This window comes from Anopheles aquasalis, chromosome 3, assembly GCF_943734665.1.
Source record: "Anopheles aquasalis chromosome 3, idAnoAquaMG_Q_19, whole genome shotgun sequence".
Classification (NCBI taxonomy): Eukaryota; Metazoa; Arthropoda; class Insecta; order Diptera; family Culicidae; genus Anopheles; species Anopheles aquasalis.
The window spans coordinates 47,683,549-47,701,048 of record NC_064878.1 but is presented as its reverse complement, the minus strand read 5'-3'; the positions used below and the strand labels follow the sequence as shown (position 1 = coordinate 47,701,048).

The following is a 17,500-nucleotide window of genomic DNA, read 5'->3' as shown; positions in this document are numbered from 1 at the left end:
TCCCTCCCCCCCAGGGGAATTAAATAAAATAAAATCCCATCAATGGCACACAAACACACAGACACTGACGCACACAGGCGTTCACGGCGTTCAGAATGGAAAAGGAACTCGCGATCACCCGCTGGTTCCACCAGTTTGGTCCCGGACAGAGAGGCACAGTAAACAGTTTGAACCGTAGCGGGTAGCGCCTCCACCCCTTTCTTCAACCACCCATTCACCCTTTCCGGTGCATCATCACGTTTCCGTTACTCACTGATCACACTCGCACGCACGATGGTATTCGAATACTCCTCACGCACCGCACTACTCCCTGGTTTCTCTCCCTCTCTCTCTCTCTCTCTCTTGCGCCCCCTGTTTCTCGTTAGCGTGCAGCCAGTGCTGCGACCACCACACAGAGACACGCTCACGCCCGCGAGCACGCACGACGAAGCGGACCGAAGCTAGGGCTAGGGCACGTCCACGCGGTAGCGCATCTCGGTTCGTACTAACGCTCCCCGAGGGTCCCTGACGACGGCGAACCACCAATAAACGATGACTACTACGACGACGGCGACGGCGACTACGAGGATCGCACGGGATTCGTGTTCGCGCGATGGCGCTACGTACCAAGCAACGCGCCAAGCAGGCCAAGCAGCAGCAGCTGACTGTTGCGGTCGTTGGCGCTCCTGCTCTCGTCGTCGCGGTCGTCGCGGTCGTCGTGGCGGAAGCTCCGAGTGACCGAACCTCGTGCGGCGAAGGTGAAAATAAATATTTTCCGAAACCGTTTGCTCTCACTCCCGCTCGCTCTCTCTGTCTGCGTCTGTGGTGTGCCGCGAGAGCGAGAGAAAATGGAGAAAACGGTCCGGGAAAATGGCGAAAAACAACCGAACCAAACCAGCCCGCCAGCCAGCTGGCACGTCCGCGCTGCTTCCGTGTTTCTACTGACCGCGGCCATTCCCCTTTCGATCCCCTGGCCCCCGTGTTTATCATCGGTGCGTGCGTTTCGTTCGTCATTCGATGGTTTTCCACCGGTGTCGCGGTGTCCTCTGCCATTACACCGTCGTGGTGTGTGCGAGCGAGCGAGAGAGAGAGAGAGAGAGAGAGAGAGAGAGAGAGAGAGAGAAAGGGTGAGGAACCTGTGGAAGTTTTGAAGGGAGGGGGGAGAGGGGATTTGCTTTGACGGGTTAAGGTACACGGTTTTGTGTATATTGACGTGTAGAGTACGGTGCACTGATGCCACCCGTTCGTGGTTTTCCCAAGCCCAACCCACCCCACCGTCCCCCTTCGGTGAAAAGCGGCGGATACAGTAACGGTCGCATGTGGGTGGACGAATCGCGATTCGGGCGACTTGCATGGATCAGCTTTTCAAATTTGGAAAATTGATCGCTCGTGTTGTACCGATATTTTATTCAGTTGATTTGGAGCCAATTGTCACCGTTTTGTATGCGCGATGGATTGTACGAGGGCCTGAGCATAAATATATTTACACAACATCAACGAAGGTGAGTTCAGAAAACGGATGCTACAGAAGTTAGCGGCCATCGTCGATTATCGTCTCGTTAGGAATTATTAATGCTGCAACTGCTACATACCGTCCGTGTACATTATGCATTACGCCATCCCACATATTGTAATGTGCAACTGAGGTTGTTGCGTAGGGCTTACGTTCCAGTGCTGCAATCAGAGCGCATTTGCGTGAAAACTGCAAAGCACTAAACCTACCAAACCCCCCACTAGTGGGCTACAGGTGGGCGAAAAGGTAGGCGTGCATTGGAATAGCAGAAAACCTGATGCACAAGCCACTGGGCATAGAAGTAGTGCACCGCCAACACGTAATTGATTGTTTTGCTGCACTGGGGATTAGCGTCGTGAGTTTGCCTGCCGCGGGAAAATGGTATTAAACCTTTTAATTCTTGACATGAATATCCTCGTTGCTGTGGCGGGTGGATTTGAACGCTGCGGTCACTGCGACGCCCAGCGGCTGATCCTCACGATGGCACGATGTTAGAGTGACATTTAATTAGTCGTTTCCGTTACGTCGTTTCCCGTTTTACTTCCACAAATCGCACCGATTCACCGAGATGGTTACATCAATTCCCTTTTCGTCATGCAAATGGAACATGCATCACCAACCCCCTCGTCGTACCTGGCGTGTGCCCAGAGCCTCCACCGTCACCCTAATGCTCAACAAACATTTGTTTTCACGACAGAAAAGCGTGGCCACATGTGTGATCAGCCCCGTGTGAGACTGTGGGACCAGGACGCTTGAACAAATAACTACCGGTGGGTGATGTACGACGTTTCGCGGCACAATCGACGTGGTCGTGACCGAGATGACAGGAAAAATGTAGGGAGAAAAACTAATAGCGGAGGTGGAATGAAAGTTGTATCGATAAGATTTTCTACCTCGCCTACGCGCAGAAATGGAGCACACAGAAATGAAAAAAAAGAACCGATATCATTGCATCGATGGCATCGAATGTAACGCGACGTGATGTAATTGTGAGAACCACGAGCAGCTGTGAAGGCGCGCTTGAGAGATAAAAACGGGACGACAAATCGTTAAACAAATGTTTTGCGAATAACTTTACCCACTGTGTGGGGGTTGGTAGGTTGCGAGACTGCTGTAAAACTAGTTGCTTACATCGTTAAATATTAAAACTGAAGCGATCTTTCGCTACGACACGGAGTATAGAGTCAGAGTGTCATTTAATCGAACGTATATCTTTCATTTCTTTGCTCTTTTTTTTATAAATAAAACGTATTTCAAGTTGTTTATCAACGGTGGAGTTGCCGTTCCTTATTAAATATCCGAATGATATGTTGTGTTCAACTGATACATAAACTGAACGTACGTTGCTTTGACTGCTACTTGCTGTGCTACTGTGTAGTAACTCTTTATTTTTTATCTTTATTACTGTTTATTTTTTAATTGTTTTATTGTGTTGTGCTTATCTTCAGGTTTATTATTAAAAGTTCACAATTGGAACAAATACAGCTTCTAATGCTGAGTAGTCAATACTTTTGGGTTAAGTCATTGTGGATGAGCATTACAAACATGAACCCAATATAAATTTCTAAAAAACCCTTTAGTAGTATTTTCTTTACAATCCCATTGCAATAAAAATCTCAAAATTCAGATCAAATTGAAGACATCGCTTCACCAATCAACTAACGGTTATAAAACATCCACTCAGCTATGCCCTCCAAAGCTAAACCAACAAACGATAAGCTTTCCTGTGCTTACACCGCCCCCCGCGCAACGTTTTCGAACAAGCAATCCTTCACGCAACCGAGCCACCATTTTCGCCCGCATTTTCCTGGTGAAATGTCAAAAATTCATTCATAAAAATCCGGCGCATTCCTCATCAGAAATATGGCACCGAGCGGACGTCAAACGGAACTTTCGAACTTCTCCTGGCCCCACCGTGGGCGGGGGGGGGGGGGGAGGAGAAGGTGTTGCACATGCGCACGTGTTACGCTTACACTCCCACACATACACAGAGAGAGACACCCGTTAGTGGAGGCGCCCGCGACAACGTCGACGACGTTTTTGTAAATAAGATCAATAATTGAGCTACAATTTCCAGTCCAGGGTTGCTCTCGTCGTCGTCGCGTACTTGTTCGACGTTTTCCTTGAGGGGTGTACCCAGTGTTTCTGGTGTGTAAGGGTGGTTTATTGTTACTACAAGCTTTTCATATTCGGTGACACAAACGGTCAGAACGTGTTTTGTAAACCCCTTTTTCACAACCATTGTAGGAGTGCTGGAGCTCCAGCTTCTACTGGTTGGCTCTTCAACAGTTAGGAGGCTCGAAAGGAAGACCAGAGTGGAGAGGGGCTGGATCTAGAAAAAGCTCGTACCCCGTGCAATAAGCTCGCCTTTCTCACGCCGTTCTTAGCTCTGCCTTCATATCGAAGGCAATATTGGGATACTTCTTCTTCTTTCCTTCCTTTTGTGCTACGCGGGCACGCTAGCGCGCTTTCTCTCTCTGATTGCGATTGTGTATGTGGGAGGGTCGTGTGCACACGCAGCTGGAACCCTCAAGGCAGCCAGCCAGCCAGCGAAAGCACCAGTCAAGTTTGACACATAGTTGCTTCCCTATATTCCTTCGGACAGTGTTGAACGGTTTCAGTGGTGCCACCTCCTCTGCTCGCGAGGCTACTCCTCGATTTTCGATTCCCGTATCGTGAAAAGAAGTAACAGTAAAAGAAGGATAAAACCCCAAAAAGGGATTCGCTAGTGCACTAGAACACAAATAACAAAGGGGTTGGTGGTGCCATCGAGCTGGAACTGGAATACTTTACCTCGGCTAGTCCCGTTTTGCTAAACGAACTGTTTTCTCTTCGCGCTGTAATCGATCCTGCATTCTAGGACCATCCCTTCAGGCAGCAGCAGCAGCAACACCCTCGATTCTGTCAGTGTGCAAGCAAATGCAAACGGTGCCGTAGCGAAAGTGCAACTAAATTGGAATTAGACATTCCGAGTTATTGTGTGGTTTTAATCAGAAGTGGTGCTACTCTTGGAAAACCAGCACCACCTCACTTCGTGCGTCACGTCGAGTGATTTTGCGTATTGAGGCGCCATCAAACAACGCGTCCCAGCACAACCATCCTATAGCACGTGAACCGTCGGAGGTCTAATCTGCATTTTGTCCGCATTCGCTCAGGAATTTTCCACCAGGAAAAGCGCTCGAAGCAAAGGTAGGTCACTCGCGACGGGGGTCCGTCTCCGCAGTCTGTCAGAACTAGTGCAAATCGTCATTACTGTCAACAAGCTTGATTCGGGCGAGTGCAGAACTGGGTGAAGTCTGCAGATCCCGAACAGCAGAGGAATCTTGGTACTGTGCCATACCAGGCCCGTCATGTTTTTCCCCCCTTCAATTCATTATTGTTACGCAAGATGTGTGCTACTGCCAGAAGGTCAAGCACACAGACACACACATACTCGCGGGCGCGCGCTGGTCCTCGAGAGAAGAGTTTGTGGGGACGGTTTGGGGTCAGGCTGGCGAAGATGATGATGATGGAGAACTTCCATTGTCCTCTGACTTGGCTGGGTCTTGGCAATCAGCTTTTTTTTTTTATTTAATTCAATTTTACTTATTCGCGTACCCCGAGGCTTGTAACTTTTAACATCCATCACTAATTCACCAATGAGTGTGAGAGAGCGAGAGAGAGAGAGAGAGAGAGGCGAAAGAGAGCGAAAGAGAGCCACTTTAAGGAAAAGCTAAAGAAAATCAATAACAACATCTCGTATAGACTTCAGCTCCGCTAAGATAAGCCAGTACGATTGGGAGATGTGCAGATGTCAAGCAGGGAGGATGATGATGATGGTTGCTAGAGCTTCCCTACGTCAAACGATTAATTGTTTCCGCTTTTCCGACTGTCAGCTATGGCGAACCGACGGAAAGTTACCGTGGAATGCTCGAAATCACGTCATTTCCTGCGTCCATGGGCTACGGACGAAGCAATGGCATCACGTGGCAGTGACGAATCTCGGTTCCAACTATAGAACCCAACAATGCCAGCAGACGCTTGCGCTTATATCATTGTTCAAAAGAAACCCCGTTTAGAATAATGTTAACTGTAGCCGGAAGAACCAGCGCAGAGCACCAGCAACAGAAACATCGATTAGATCAATGGTATTCTTATTGAAATGACTTCTTCAAAACTTTGGTAAACAAACTGCCCCACGATGGCCGCGCGATGTTTTGCAAAAGAACAAAACGAGATGCTTAAATGCATCGGCCGATTATCTAGCATCTGATAGTGGCCGTCACTCGCCCTTTCATCGCTCCATTCATTCCCGTTCCCGCCTGAACGGGGGATTATATGCAACGAAATAACCGAAAGCGAAGGTCCCGGCCTCAACCCGAACTCCCGTTAGGTACGGGGCATTCGGCTCATCGCCTTCTTCTCTGCTCTGCTCCGCATTATGAATAACATTAAATATTCCAAAAATTCTAATCGCTCATCGCTTTTGTGGAATGCGGTGGTGATCTCCAAAGCACCGCCGCTTTGCTACCGTTGGCGTACGGTCTCTTGGTTGGCGATCGGCCATTGCGGTCTGCTTGTTGGTCTGGTTGGCATGATAAGCAGCACCGCGTTCCAGCACCGCGATCGGTTTATAAAGTGAACCGTGAAGATCACCGATGGTCAGAAGCTTCTATCCACCGTTGGGTGTCGGTTGCCACAGGCCCATTCTACCGGTCTGCAGCATTGCAAGTGCCGTGCAAGCGGAGCGTCGCTAGCTTGCCTGTTCCGACCGGCGGTCCGATGAGGCGCGCAGTGAAGTGAAAGTGTCGATCCGATCTGTGAGCGTTCTCGAAAGTGAAAGTGACATGAATAAGGCCAATCTGTACCAGCAGGCGAACGGGGTGCAGCGGCGCGATGCGATGGAGATACTGGAGGAATATGCGCCACTGATTGGCGGCCAGCGGACGGATAGCGACGCCGGCACCACCTCTTCACTGCTCGACATCGGTTGCGGCAGTGGCGATGTGCTGGTGGATTACGTACTGCCCGTCCTGTGCCGTGGCTCCGGTGCGACCACCGGGAAGGTGATGGCCACCGATGTGTCGGAACAGATGGTGCGCTATGCCCGCGAATCGTACAAACATCTTGCGACCGTTTCGTTCGAGCGGCTCGATATCGGAGCGAAGCTGGATGCCCAAGCGCTGGCACAGTACGGTCAGTTTAGTCACGTGACCTCGTTCTATTGTTTGCATTGGGTGCAGAATCAGTTGTAAGTAAGCTGCCGCTGTCAGTCGCCCCTCCATGCGGTGTGGTAAATGTAATCATTCGCTTCCAGTAACGCCTTTTCGAACATCTACAATCTGCTGAAACCGGGCGGTGATTGTTTGCTGGTGTTTCTGGCCAACAATCCCATCTTCGACATTTACAACCAACTGTCTCGATCGCCCAAGTGGACCAAGTATATGTACGATGTGGAGAAGTACATCTCACCGTACCAGTACTGCGAGAATCCGGCGGGCGAAATAGAGGATCTACTCTGTACGGTGGGCTTCGAGCACTACCAGATACAGGTGCGCGATAAGCTGTACGTCTACGAGGGATTGGAAAATCTAAAGCGTAAGCTACCCCGAAAGGAATCCTTCATATCAGCCGGGCATCAAAGGGCATCCCTCAATCGATTTGTTTACCTTCAGGAGCGGTGCTAGCGGTGAATCCCTTCAGCGAGCGTATGCCTCCCGATCTGCAGGACAAGTTTCTGGTGGACTACATTGCCGTGGTGCGGCAGATGTACCTTTCCAAGGAGGAGGGCAACAATGAGAACGAGTGCAATCTGCAGTTTATCTCACCGTATAAGCTGGTGATTGTGTATGCCAAGAAGTAGAGAGCACAATGGTTTTGGTATGACATCAACCTGCAGCAAACTTTGTAGGAAACTTACCTCCCATTACCTCAAGCACTCATCTTTAACATAATGTTAGTTTTATAACGGTTTATTACAGGAGGGATCGAACATGGGATTATCGGGATAGTACGGAACTTGTGTTGTGGTTTTGCGATAGAAAAATAAATGTGCTACTGCATTGTTATTGGTTGGCAATATTACATTATGACAATAAATCAGAGAACAACATTCTAACAAACTGTCGGGTGATCTGTTCGATTGAAACGCAACCGTTTGTTTATGGCCATAAAGCTCCATTGAGCCATTCTTTTCGAAACCAACAAAATGGCTAAGCGCACCGCACGGTGCAAGAGGTTCCAATAATGTTACAACATGCCCCTAATGACCAGCAAAACTGTTGATAAGCAGCAGCGCTGTTACACCACGGCACGTGCCTGTCAACGGCAACCCGTTTGCTAATAAGCACACGTTCATGAACTACATTGGTGTTGTTTGATTCTTTATCACACGAGTTACCTATGGCGTTCTAGGTACGTGCAATTATTCGATCCAAGTGTGTGCCCCCGTGGCCAGTGTTGGTCGAAGCTGGCTGGCTAGTGGCAGTACTGAATCGGTCGCACGGGAGGGTAGGTTTGCAGTTTTTGATACAAACCGTTGTTCTGCTACGTGTTGGTTCGTCCATTTACCGTTCTGTGATGGTCACGTGAACCTATCAGCGGATTGATAGATACTTTGCGGCCTTCTAACGTCATTGCAACGCAATAACAACGTGTTCCCTTTCCATGTCTCTTTCCAGATGGCCGGCGGTGGTGATCCCAAATGGCAGAAAGATGCATCCGATCAGAACTTTGACTACATGTTCAAACTGCTGATCATCGGTAACTCGAGCGTTGGCAAAACGAGCTTTCTGTTCCGCTACGCCGATGATTCCTTTACGTCTGCGTTCGTGTCCACGGTAGGCATCGACTTTAAAGTGAAGACCGTGTTCCGCCATGATAAGCGGGTGAAGCTACAGATTTGGGTAACTATCGAGAACGCCTATACGGTTGCAGTTTTAATAATTCATTAATCCTTGCGATCCTTGTGCTTGCAGGACACCGCTGGGCAGGAGAGATATCGCACAATCACGACGGCATATTACCGAGGAGCGATGGGTTTCATTCTGATGTACGATATTACGAATGAGGAAAGCTTCAACTCTGTGCAAGATTGGTACGACGGAAACCCTTAACGGTGTCAAATGGGGCAGCAAATTTTAATAACAATTTGTTTCGCAAAATTACAGGGTTACACAGATTAAAACCTATTCCTGGGACAACGCACAGGTCATACTGGTTGGCAACAAGTGCGACATGGAGAGTGAGCGAGTGATTTCGTTTGAGCGTGGCAAGCAGCTGGCCGATCAGCTTGGAGTGGAGTTCTTCGAAACTTCTGCCAAGGAGAATGTCAACGTGAAGGTATTTCACGGCATCCCGTTCATCATTACCGCGATAGCCCTTCACTCAGCCAACGGTCTTTCCTTCCATTACAGAACGTCTTCGAGAGACTAGTGGATATCATCTGCGATAAGATGTCGGAGAGCTTAGACTCCGATCCGACGCTGGTAGCCGGTGGTCCCAAGGGGCAACGGTTGACGGATCAACCCGGACAAGGGCCACCGACTGCGAACTGTAACTGCTAAAAGCTTGCAACCGAATCGGGCCGGTTGGTTTGGGGCTCATCTTGCCGCGCTATTGGTTGACATCAGCACCAAGAGGCAAATAAGGGAAAGATAGAGAGACAGCGAGAGGAAGGGGAGCCGTAAAACAAACACACAAAACAGTGAAACATCCACACAGGCACTTGTTATTGTCTCGTAAACCTAGAACAAACAAACAACCAAATACACAACCAAAAAAAAAAACAAACAAAACTAAACCGAATCCACGGATGGTTCTCCGCCAGGCAGCGGCGATCGAGCAAACGAACGAACGAACGACGGATATAGAAAACCCATGGACCCATTATCTTAATTCTAGGGCTAAGCGTGGCCTCGGAGATGTTTGGAGCGCTGACAAAGTTTTGCTTGGGATGCCAGTGGAACGGTGGCACGGACGCCCGGCCCAGTGCGAAGTAAAGCGGGCATTGTAAAGTTTGTAGTCGGTAACAAAAAACGCCCTGCGAAACAGGAAATTGCCGGGGTGCATTTGGAGTAACGAGTACACGGGTGCCGAACAGTGGAGCGATGTATGTAAAGTATCAATCGGTACGTGTCACACGAACTAGGACCTTTGCTGCAGCGGACCAGTTTCGCAGTGCAGTGCAGTGTGCAGCAAATCCAACACGCGGACAGCAAACAAACAAACAAAAGAAACCGAAAGAAACAATACACAAATCGAACGATTATTAGAAATTATCCCGTAATTTAACGAAAGTATAACTTCAGTAAAAGCAGAAATATTCATATCGCATAAAATCGCAAAAAGAAATAATATATTGATCGTCATTATATGTAGCCATGGGTTATTGATTTCGCTGGACACAAAAAAAAGAGAGAGAGAACAAAAAGAGGCAGCCACCGTTCCTACTATTCTGGCCGTGGGAAATCCGTTCAATGGCGGCGCTGACGGATCATTTCGGTTGAGCTTCTGCACTACGCGAAGGGTGATCGTGGCGGTCTTTAACTGAGGTGAGGTGCATTCCCGTTCAGAACGGTTTTTCGGTACGGTAACTGATCAGCTTTCGAGCAAGCTAGACAAGAACCGAGGCTGGTGTAAAGATGGAGACCCCCCACGAAACGAAAACGAGCAGAAAAGGTCAGGCCGGATACAGCAGGGAGTTTGAATTGTGTAGAAACGTTGTTTTTAGCGATTAGCGACAATAAGTATAAGTGGACAAGTATGGCGTAACCGGTGTGGTTTTGGATAAACACAACACGACACCACGATCCAACCACACCACAACTCATGGCACGTGATCGGAAGTAGAACACAAGCGGCAGCGGAATACGGTGGCCAGCGTCAGGTGAACATACTAGGGCTGCGGCTTTGGAATCCACACCAACATACACCACACTTCAACAACCAATAGTTTCTCCAAACAATCGATCCATCCATCGAACGCAAAAGAAACAGTATTACAGCGGACAGGGTGAGAGAGAGAGAGAGAGAGAGAGAGAGAGAGAGAGAGAGTGTCGCTGGTAAACAACCAAAGAGTCCATTATCTATCATACTTTTTACCCTTTTTCTATTTAAATCTCTCTCTCTCTCTCTCTCTCTCTCTCTCCCGCTCTCGCTCTCAGAGAGTGTGAACTCTCTATCAATCTTTCTCACGTCCGTCGCTCGTTTCCACAGTTTTATCCCAGTACGGCGCTTAGTACAAAGTTTGTAGGAACAGCCGGTTCACGCTTCCGTTTTTACAGCATTTGTTCCGCAAACCTGTCAGCAGGTGCATACCTTACGAGCGCACCTTAACCGCACATTTAATGTTTGCGCAGCGATTGGGCAAAGTCAGTAGGTCCTCTAGAGGGCCGGAGATTTTACGGAAATTAGTCAATTGAACAGGCGAGGCGAGGCATTCGAGATATGTACTTTGTATGTAATGTGTCCCCGTTATCATCAGCATCAGCGCAACATCAATGCGGTGGTCACACCATCGTGTTGCCGCGTGATGATCATGATCATTTAAAGCAGTTCATGCGGTAGACGAGATGTGTAGAATTTGATTTTAAGCTGCACACGCACACACATCCACACACATAAACACCCACATACAGTGCAGATTGATGGCACCACGATCATGAGCGCAGAGCGCACCGGCAAATGCCGCTTGTTCGAGGACGAGTTAGGACAAAACCCATGATTAATCTTATGCTACAGTACATCAGTGTTACTCGGCAATCATCGTGTAAATGTTATGCGTTCATGTTGTCAAATCGAACATTTTCAATCCGTCAAAATCCGGGTTCGACATTTTTTGCATCTACATGTGCCTATACCAGAACCAGCAACGGCTGATGAGCGCATGGTAGTGAATGTTCAGCAGCGTTTTGCAAAGTATCCCTTCAAAGTATCCCCATTATTCCCCCCGGTTATGAGTGTGAGTGTAGCACGGTGTAATATATCCATCCGATTGGCAAGCTGGGTTTGGACTGTACTGTAGGACGAGTAATCGGGCAGCAGGCAGCAGGTCAATCTTTTGTCCTTCTGAGCTTGACCATGTTTCGATTGGCACTGGGCTAGCATAATCGATGAAGCTAGCAATAGCGCTTTACACATATCTCATTTTGCAGTTCATTCCGAGCTGTTCAACAGTTGGTACGAACGAACGAACGAACGAACGAACGAATTACCATCGACATGAGAGCACAGTTTATCTTCCCATTCCCACGATCCAGCTCTTTCAGCTGCAGGCTAGCATTCAGTGAAACTATTCTTGAAAGCTCATTCACGAAAAAGTGCAGTTTTTTCCGCAACACTTTACATCCATCGCCCTCGACTATGAATTGTTGTTCAAACCGTTTATTCGTTGCCTGAGCGGTAACGATATCATTATTCACTTTGTCGATTCAACTCTCCGTTTGCACATACTTACCACCTCAGACTAACAATAAATGCAAACTCTCAAGAATGGATACGTTTACGAAATTCTTAAATAAAACGAAGCCTGTAAACATAGTGCAATCAAATAAGCAGCAGCAGCAGCAGCAGCAGAAGCAGTGTCAGATTTCCTCAAAAATCAGTAAAATATAAAGCAAGTCGTAAACGAATCGAAACCTATCGATAAGAAACCCAGAATACGAAACCCACACCAGTCCCACATAACACACATAGCATTACACTCTGGCGACTGAAGAAGGCAAAACGAACCAGTTGGGAATGGGAAGACGAGAGGAAAAGCCCAAACAATATAAGTAAAAAAAAAAAAGAAATGCGAAAACCTGTTTCTAATTCAACCAGTCAGAGTGCAACAGAAAACTAAACTATTGGTCATCATAATTGTTGTACTAATTAAAAGTATATATATACATATATATTTAGCAAAATATATAAGGGAAAACCAGGTCCTAAATACGTCTTGTATTGCTCTGTTATTATGTTGTTTATCGCATGTTTAATATTTTTGAGTTAAAGCATTTTTTAAGAAGGTAAGTAAACTTAAAAGCATACTCCTGACTGTATTTAATTGTCCTTATTGTGTTTAAATGTTGGACACTGGAACCGTTACTACAATCCTAACGCTGACGCACGTGGAAAAAATTGACTGCACACTAAGCAATCAATGAATGATGATGCGCTTATGTCGCAGTTTCGAAGTATCACTTTTTAAAAGAATTTTGGGTGTCTACAAAAAATGGCATCATGTACTATAAAATGGCCAATGGTTCAACATACTTTTTACCTTCTTCTTCCAGGTTTTAATCTTCTACGATATGGCTTATAGAAAGACGGACGGTTATTCGGACAAAAAAGGCTCATTTTTGACGTATTTTTGTGAAGAAACCATTCAACTATATTTTTTCATGTGATTGTCATACTAAACTACACCGTTTCAAGAATATTTGGTCGTTTTTTTGGAGAAGTTTGATTGAAAACGCCATCCATGGCATCGTATTTAGGAAGGCGTGTCTTCGAAAAAATACTTTTTTCCGGTGCCCATCGTCAGATGGGTCATCAGAAAAATACAAATCGATACTCGTTTGAAAGATTATAAGTTTAGTCAGGTAGTCGCGTAAAGTTTATGCAAAAATTCCAATGTTTCGGTTTTTGGCAGATTTTTGAAGTTGAAAAATTGATCACACTATGATCAAACCGGGTTCGTCGCTTAAGCGATATCAAAAGACTTGATTCGAACCAAAAACAGTTTGACGATTTGTTTGTAGAAAACTATCTGCCTTAACATGTTTTTGCAAATGCCATAATAAACTGCATCTTTTCAAGTATATTTGGTGGTTTTTTGGGGATTATGTTGTCATCAAAAAGATATGCTTTTTTCGATTCTATCTAAAAAACAAGTTTTACATAACTGTTTTAAAAAAAGTATCTGCATTTTTTACAAAAACTCAACGCGAATGCCTGGCAAATAGTGTAAAGATTATGTGTTCAAAATTTCAAATCGATCGGTCCAGTAGTTCTTATGCGTTGATGGTCACCGACTTTGAAAACGTTAGTTTATAGAACGCTCTTCAGAGTAGCGAGCTGCATTGAGCCATGTGTGACGCGCAGATTTTCAAAATCTGTATCTTCTAAGTTTTTCTTCGATTGATCCAACAAAAAACATCCAAAATACTCTTGAAAGGCTTAGCAAAAACCAACACTTCGGCCTTTTTTCTTCGGGATAAAATGTGGATTATTGTTCTAGTAATTTACCGCAATTACCTATTTTCCGGATTCATTTGCCATTTCAAAGCATCTATGATAATGTTTTCCTATGTAATCCTTTTCCAATGGCTTAAAACATATTAAAAGCTGCCTGTGAACAAATTGTTGTAAACATATTTTGTTCTATGATGATTGCAAGTAGTATTATATGGATTTCATTGATTTTTGAATCAACTCATTGTCCATTAAATCGATAATTCTGGCGGTTCGAATATCTTAGTTTTCACGATTGCACTAGTTCCAGCGAATGTGTTACTGTTGATGTGATACTTTTCTGCAAAGCATGAAGCATGGAACTAATTGCTAGCGTCCCCAGGAACGGAATTATTTAAACACCAAACCGGGCAGCTTTCATGCGACACGCGCGAGTTCGAAATTCTTGCAGATCGCAGCCTCCTCGCTTAGGAACCTCAGCCGGGGCTGGAGTGTCCAGCGACGGGTTGAGGAGAGTTTCGAAAAACGGCCGCCCATCGTTCTTTCGCCCATCTCGCCGCCCTCCAACTTTTCGAACTCCAATTTTTCATCCATCGCGAAGGCCGAAAGGGGAGAACTTGGGCCCTACCTTAGCGCCCGTGGCGTGCCAGTGTCGAGCAGCCGTAATCGAATGAGTTGCTGGTACGGGAATCAGCAATCTCGCTGTGAAAGTTTGACCGACCGAGTGGCCGTAGCAGACAGGACCTAGGGGACCTAGGGGCAACTCATTCGATTCACGTTACGCGTTTGCACGGCACCAAGCAGTAGGATCCCCGTGGAAAAGAGGAGATTCGCAACCGGAACGATTTCTCCACCAGAACGAACGAACGCAGCCCTTCCGGGTCGTCGCAGAGTGAAAACGTGCAGTGGGAGCGCTATAGATGGAATAGATTACGGGCGCTCAAGAAGTTAACGAGCAGGAGTTTGGGGTTCTGGCGAAAGAAGGAAGGAAGGATTCCAATGCAGTCCAGTGTGTGACCAGAGTGTTCGCCAAGGAATGTGAATTGGAAGCAAGTTAAGTAAACGAACAGACAGCGAGAGAGAGAGAGAGAAAGAGCGAAAAGGAAGGAAAGGAAGAAAGTTTTGCAGTCCGAAAAGGCGTTCCTCCGGAGTCCTGTCCTGGGGGACACCTAAACGCAACATCGTGGGGTGCGCCCAACGTCCCACGGTCCCAAATACAATCCCCGGAAAACCCGCAGCCCCGCCTCGAGCGGCCATGAAGGGTGCGTGCCGTGACCATCTCCGTGCTACTCCGTGACGTGCAGCAGCAGCAGCGGAAGGAGGACGAGTTTGCAGGTGATCCGTGTCTGATCCGTCGGGGTGATTACGCGAACTCGGTGCGAGGAAAATATTGCGGTTAGCGGTGTTGGTGTGCATGTGATTGAGAGTGTCCGTGTCCATGTCCGTGTCCGTGCACGCGATTAGTACGCAAGGAAGGAAGGAAGGAGGGAAGGAAGATACAGGTGCACTCGTCCCTGCATGTCGTCCCGTAGTGTGAACCGGATGCGGCAGCGGTACTGTGGTGGCAGAGTTGGGTGAACTGGCCAGTCGGAAGGGGGTTACAGTGTGACTGCCGCTTCTGCTACTGCTGCTACTCCTGTGCTGTTGCTGTTGAAAGGCGTTGGTGGTGTGGATGGTGTGTGCCACAGAGAAAGAGAGAGAGAGAGAGAGAGAGAGAGAGAGAGAGAGAGAAAGAGTGAGATCGTGTGACAGGAGGTTGGGAACGGTTGGGAGCAGCCGCACTGCGTCTGCGCGCCTAGTGCCAAGTGAAAAGCGATGAAGTGAACTGCCTTCCAGTGCCTCAATCGCACACATGCACACACACGCAAGCAATCACACATACACACCGAGTACCTTAACACACACATACCAATCCCCGCAGACACGCACCCATACTGCTACTGTCACGGAAGCGCCCGTGTGCGCCCCGACAGTACTACTCCGCGCGACTACTAGGACGCAGCAGTCAAAGCAGGCGGCACGTGGAAGGATATTCGAAACGCGGAGCACCGGAGTTTCGATCGATCGATCGTCGGATTCGAACTGGGAGGTAGTGGAGCAGTAGTGTTAGTTACGTGGGAAGTGGTGCTGAGGATTTGTTGGATAAAAAAGTAGACCCCACGGCAAGGAAAGCCACCTGCTAAGCGGGAGGGTGGGTTCGTTTCATCCGGTCAATCGAAACTCCCACTCGCTACCAGCACGGATCATCACTCTACCTTCGCCGTTCCTCAACTTGACTGCGGCACAGACATACACAGGCACACGTGCGTGGTGTGCGGTCACAGTGAAAGAGAGAGCGAGAGAGAGAGAGAGTGAGTGTGTGGGTAGGGTGAGGGCGGTGAGCGATATGGAACCGAGTGGTGGTGACCATCAGGTCGGGAACGGTGTCCTCCTTCTCGGTGTCATCACCGGGCGACTGCTGTGATTCCGGAGCAGTGGTCCATCCATCCATCAGCGGCAGCAGCAGGCTATAGCGGGCTATCAGATCAGATGATGATAGCTGATGTCGTGCTTACCGCCAGCCAGTGTTGATGCAGCAGCAGCAGCAGCAGCAGCGGCAGCAGCAGCAGCGAGGGGGCTCAAGCCAGTGCCCCCCGGTTCGATCATTTGAGGCATGTCGTAATGGCAAGAGAGGTAGGTGTTGGCCAAAATGATCCTTTTCACATTCGCTCTCCCTCTCTCTCTCCCACTCGCTCTCACGCTCCACACCAAATTGCTGGCCATCCTCGGTGGGCTTCCGAGTCCGATACCGATAGCGTGTTTGACAGCCGAAAGTCCTCTCTCTCTCTCTCTCTCTGTCTCTGCTGAGTCCCTCAGCAAGGCGAGTCAGCGGACTCCGTAGGCGGTGCAAAAGGTTAATGAAAACAATCGGGCAAATGCGGGACTGGACTGATCGCCACCGAGCCGTACCCGTACCCGTACTTGCTGTCTGCCCACTTGGTTGGGCACCGTGAAGGAAAAGCCAGTGGGCTGATCATCATCGGTCCTGTTAGGTGGTAGAGTTTGCTCTGTTAGGTGTGGATGATAAAAAAAGGGGGGCATCAGTAGTTCCTCAGTGAATTAAACTGATGGCCAATAGCTGGCATCAGCTTGCTTCGATTAGCGTTGGTAGTACAAGTGACACTTTCGGATGACAGTTCAAAAGCAAACCCAATGTGCACTACGATGGAAGCAGCCAGCAAGTGATTAGTGCGCGAGGATTTCGGCGACCCCTTTTGGGCCCCCTTTTTGGGGGTGGGGTAGAAAGAGATCGGCCCATCCCTAACCCTGCCTGAGCAGTGTCTTACTGTAGGTCATGAGCCGACCCCAAAACCGTAAACCGTTCAACGAGTTCAGAAGCCAGCAGTGGCTCCGGTATTCAACCAACTAGGCAACTCCTCCTTCGGTCCCTTGTGTGGTGTGTGGTGTGTAAAGCCTCGCCACATTCGGGATACGCGCACACACCATTGCATCCGCGCCCGTCAACTCCTCTGTGTGTGTGTTTTTGTGTGTGCGAGTGTCCATCCTGTGTGTGGGTGGATGGGGTGTGTGCGCGCGGTCGTGGGAGAAAACCCACGTTCGGTTGGGCTGTTTTTCTTTTTTTTCTTTTTTTTTTTGGTGGGTTGCGAATTTTCATACACACCAAAACGGGCACTCAGTAATCGGTACTTCTCTATCCTGCGTAGCCCTTTGACGTTCGACGTTCTGGCAGTGAGAATTGTCGCTCGCTCCCAGCCCAGCGGTTGGGAGTGCGCTTTCTCCTGCTGTGAGAGCAGAGAGCGAGCAGCCTCCGAGAGGGGGATACTATGCATGCGCTGGGGCGCTCATCCAGTG

The 17,500-nt window shown here is 48.2% G+C and overlaps 4 protein-coding genes across 9 annotated transcripts in view; 3 read left to right on the top strand and 1 right to left on the bottom strand.

Annotated features, from left to right (window-relative positions):
- Positions 1-508, bottom strand: part of LOC126579207 (uncharacterized) — a 65,824-nt gene extending 65,316 nt beyond the window's left edge. Inside the window, exon 1 of one of the 4 annotated variants that reach the window (XM_050242586.1) lies at positions 254-508. The gene's annotated coding sequence lies outside the window, so the exon portion shown is untranslated. The remainder of the gene's footprint in view (positions 1-253) is intronic. The other 3 variants (XM_050242587.1, XM_050242589.1, XM_050242588.1) reach the window with 3 other exon arrangements.
- A 3,037-nt stretch (positions 509-3,545) lies between these two features.
- LOC126576336 (ras-related protein Rab-3) lies at positions 3,546-12,272 on the top strand. Of its 3 annotated transcripts, none has more exons than XM_050237564.1 (6): positions 3,546-3,640; positions 4,353-4,681; positions 8,152-8,376; positions 8,449-8,567; positions 8,641-8,812; positions 8,887-12,272. In XM_050237564.1, exons 3-6 carry the CDS (start codon positions 8,152-8,154, stop codon positions 9,034-9,036), a joined length of 666 nt encoding a protein of 221 aa, XP_050093521.1. In that variant the 5' UTR covers positions 3,546-3,640; positions 4,353-4,681; the 3' UTR covers positions 9,037-12,272. The 3 variants fall into 3 exon arrangements, with proteins under 3 accessions (XP_050093521.1, XP_050093523.1, XP_050093522.1); XM_050237566.1 differs by lacking the exon at positions 3,546-3,640 and adding an exon at positions 4,034-4,058; XM_050237565.1 differs by lacking the exon at positions 3,546-3,640 and adding an exon at positions 4,065-4,177.
- LOC126576335 (juvenile hormone acid O-methyltransferase) lies at positions 6,160-7,521 on the top strand. The gene is made up of 3 exons (XM_050237563.1): positions 6,160-6,722; positions 6,789-7,069; positions 7,147-7,521. The coding sequence occupies exons 1-3, from the start codon at positions 6,319-6,321 to the stop codon at positions 7,332-7,334; spliced, it is 873 nt and encodes a 290-aa protein (XP_050093520.1). The 5' UTR covers positions 6,160-6,318; the 3' UTR covers positions 7,335-7,521.
- Positions 12,273-16,179: 3,907 nt separating the features above from the next.
- Positions 16,180-17,500, top strand: part of LOC126577472 (uncharacterized) — a 9,149-nt gene continuing 7,828 nt past the window's right edge. Inside the window, exon 1 of the mRNA XM_050239131.1 lies at positions 16,180-16,321. Coding sequence (XP_050095088.1) covers positions 16,310-16,321 — 12 coding nt within the window. The 5' untranslated portion in view covers positions 16,180-16,309. The remainder of the gene's footprint in view (positions 16,322-17,500) is intronic.

Coding starts and splice junctions, on each gene's coding strand:
- LOC126576336 (XM_050237564.1), top strand. CDS start 8,152: ATGGCCGGCGGTGGTGATCCCAAATGGCAGAAAGATGCATCCGATCAG. Junction 8,377..8,448: donor GGGTGAAGCTACAGATTTGG/GTAACTATCGAG, acceptor TTGTGCTTGCAG/GACACCGCTGGGCAGGAGAG. Junction 8,813..8,886: donor AGGAGAATGTCAACGTGAAG/GTATTTCACGGC, acceptor CTTCCATTACAG/AACGTCTTCGAGAGACTAGT.
- LOC126576335 (XM_050237563.1), top strand. CDS start 6,319: ATGAATAAGGCCAATCTGTACCAGCAGGCGAACGGGGTGCAGCGGCGC. Junction 6,723..6,788: donor CATTGGGTGCAGAATCAGTT/GTAAGTAAGCTG, acceptor ATTCGCTTCCAG/TAACGCCTTTTCGAACATCT. Junction 7,070..7,146: donor GGGATTGGAAAATCTAAAGC/GTAAGCTACCCC, acceptor GTTTACCTTCAG/GAGCGGTGCTAGCGGTGAAT.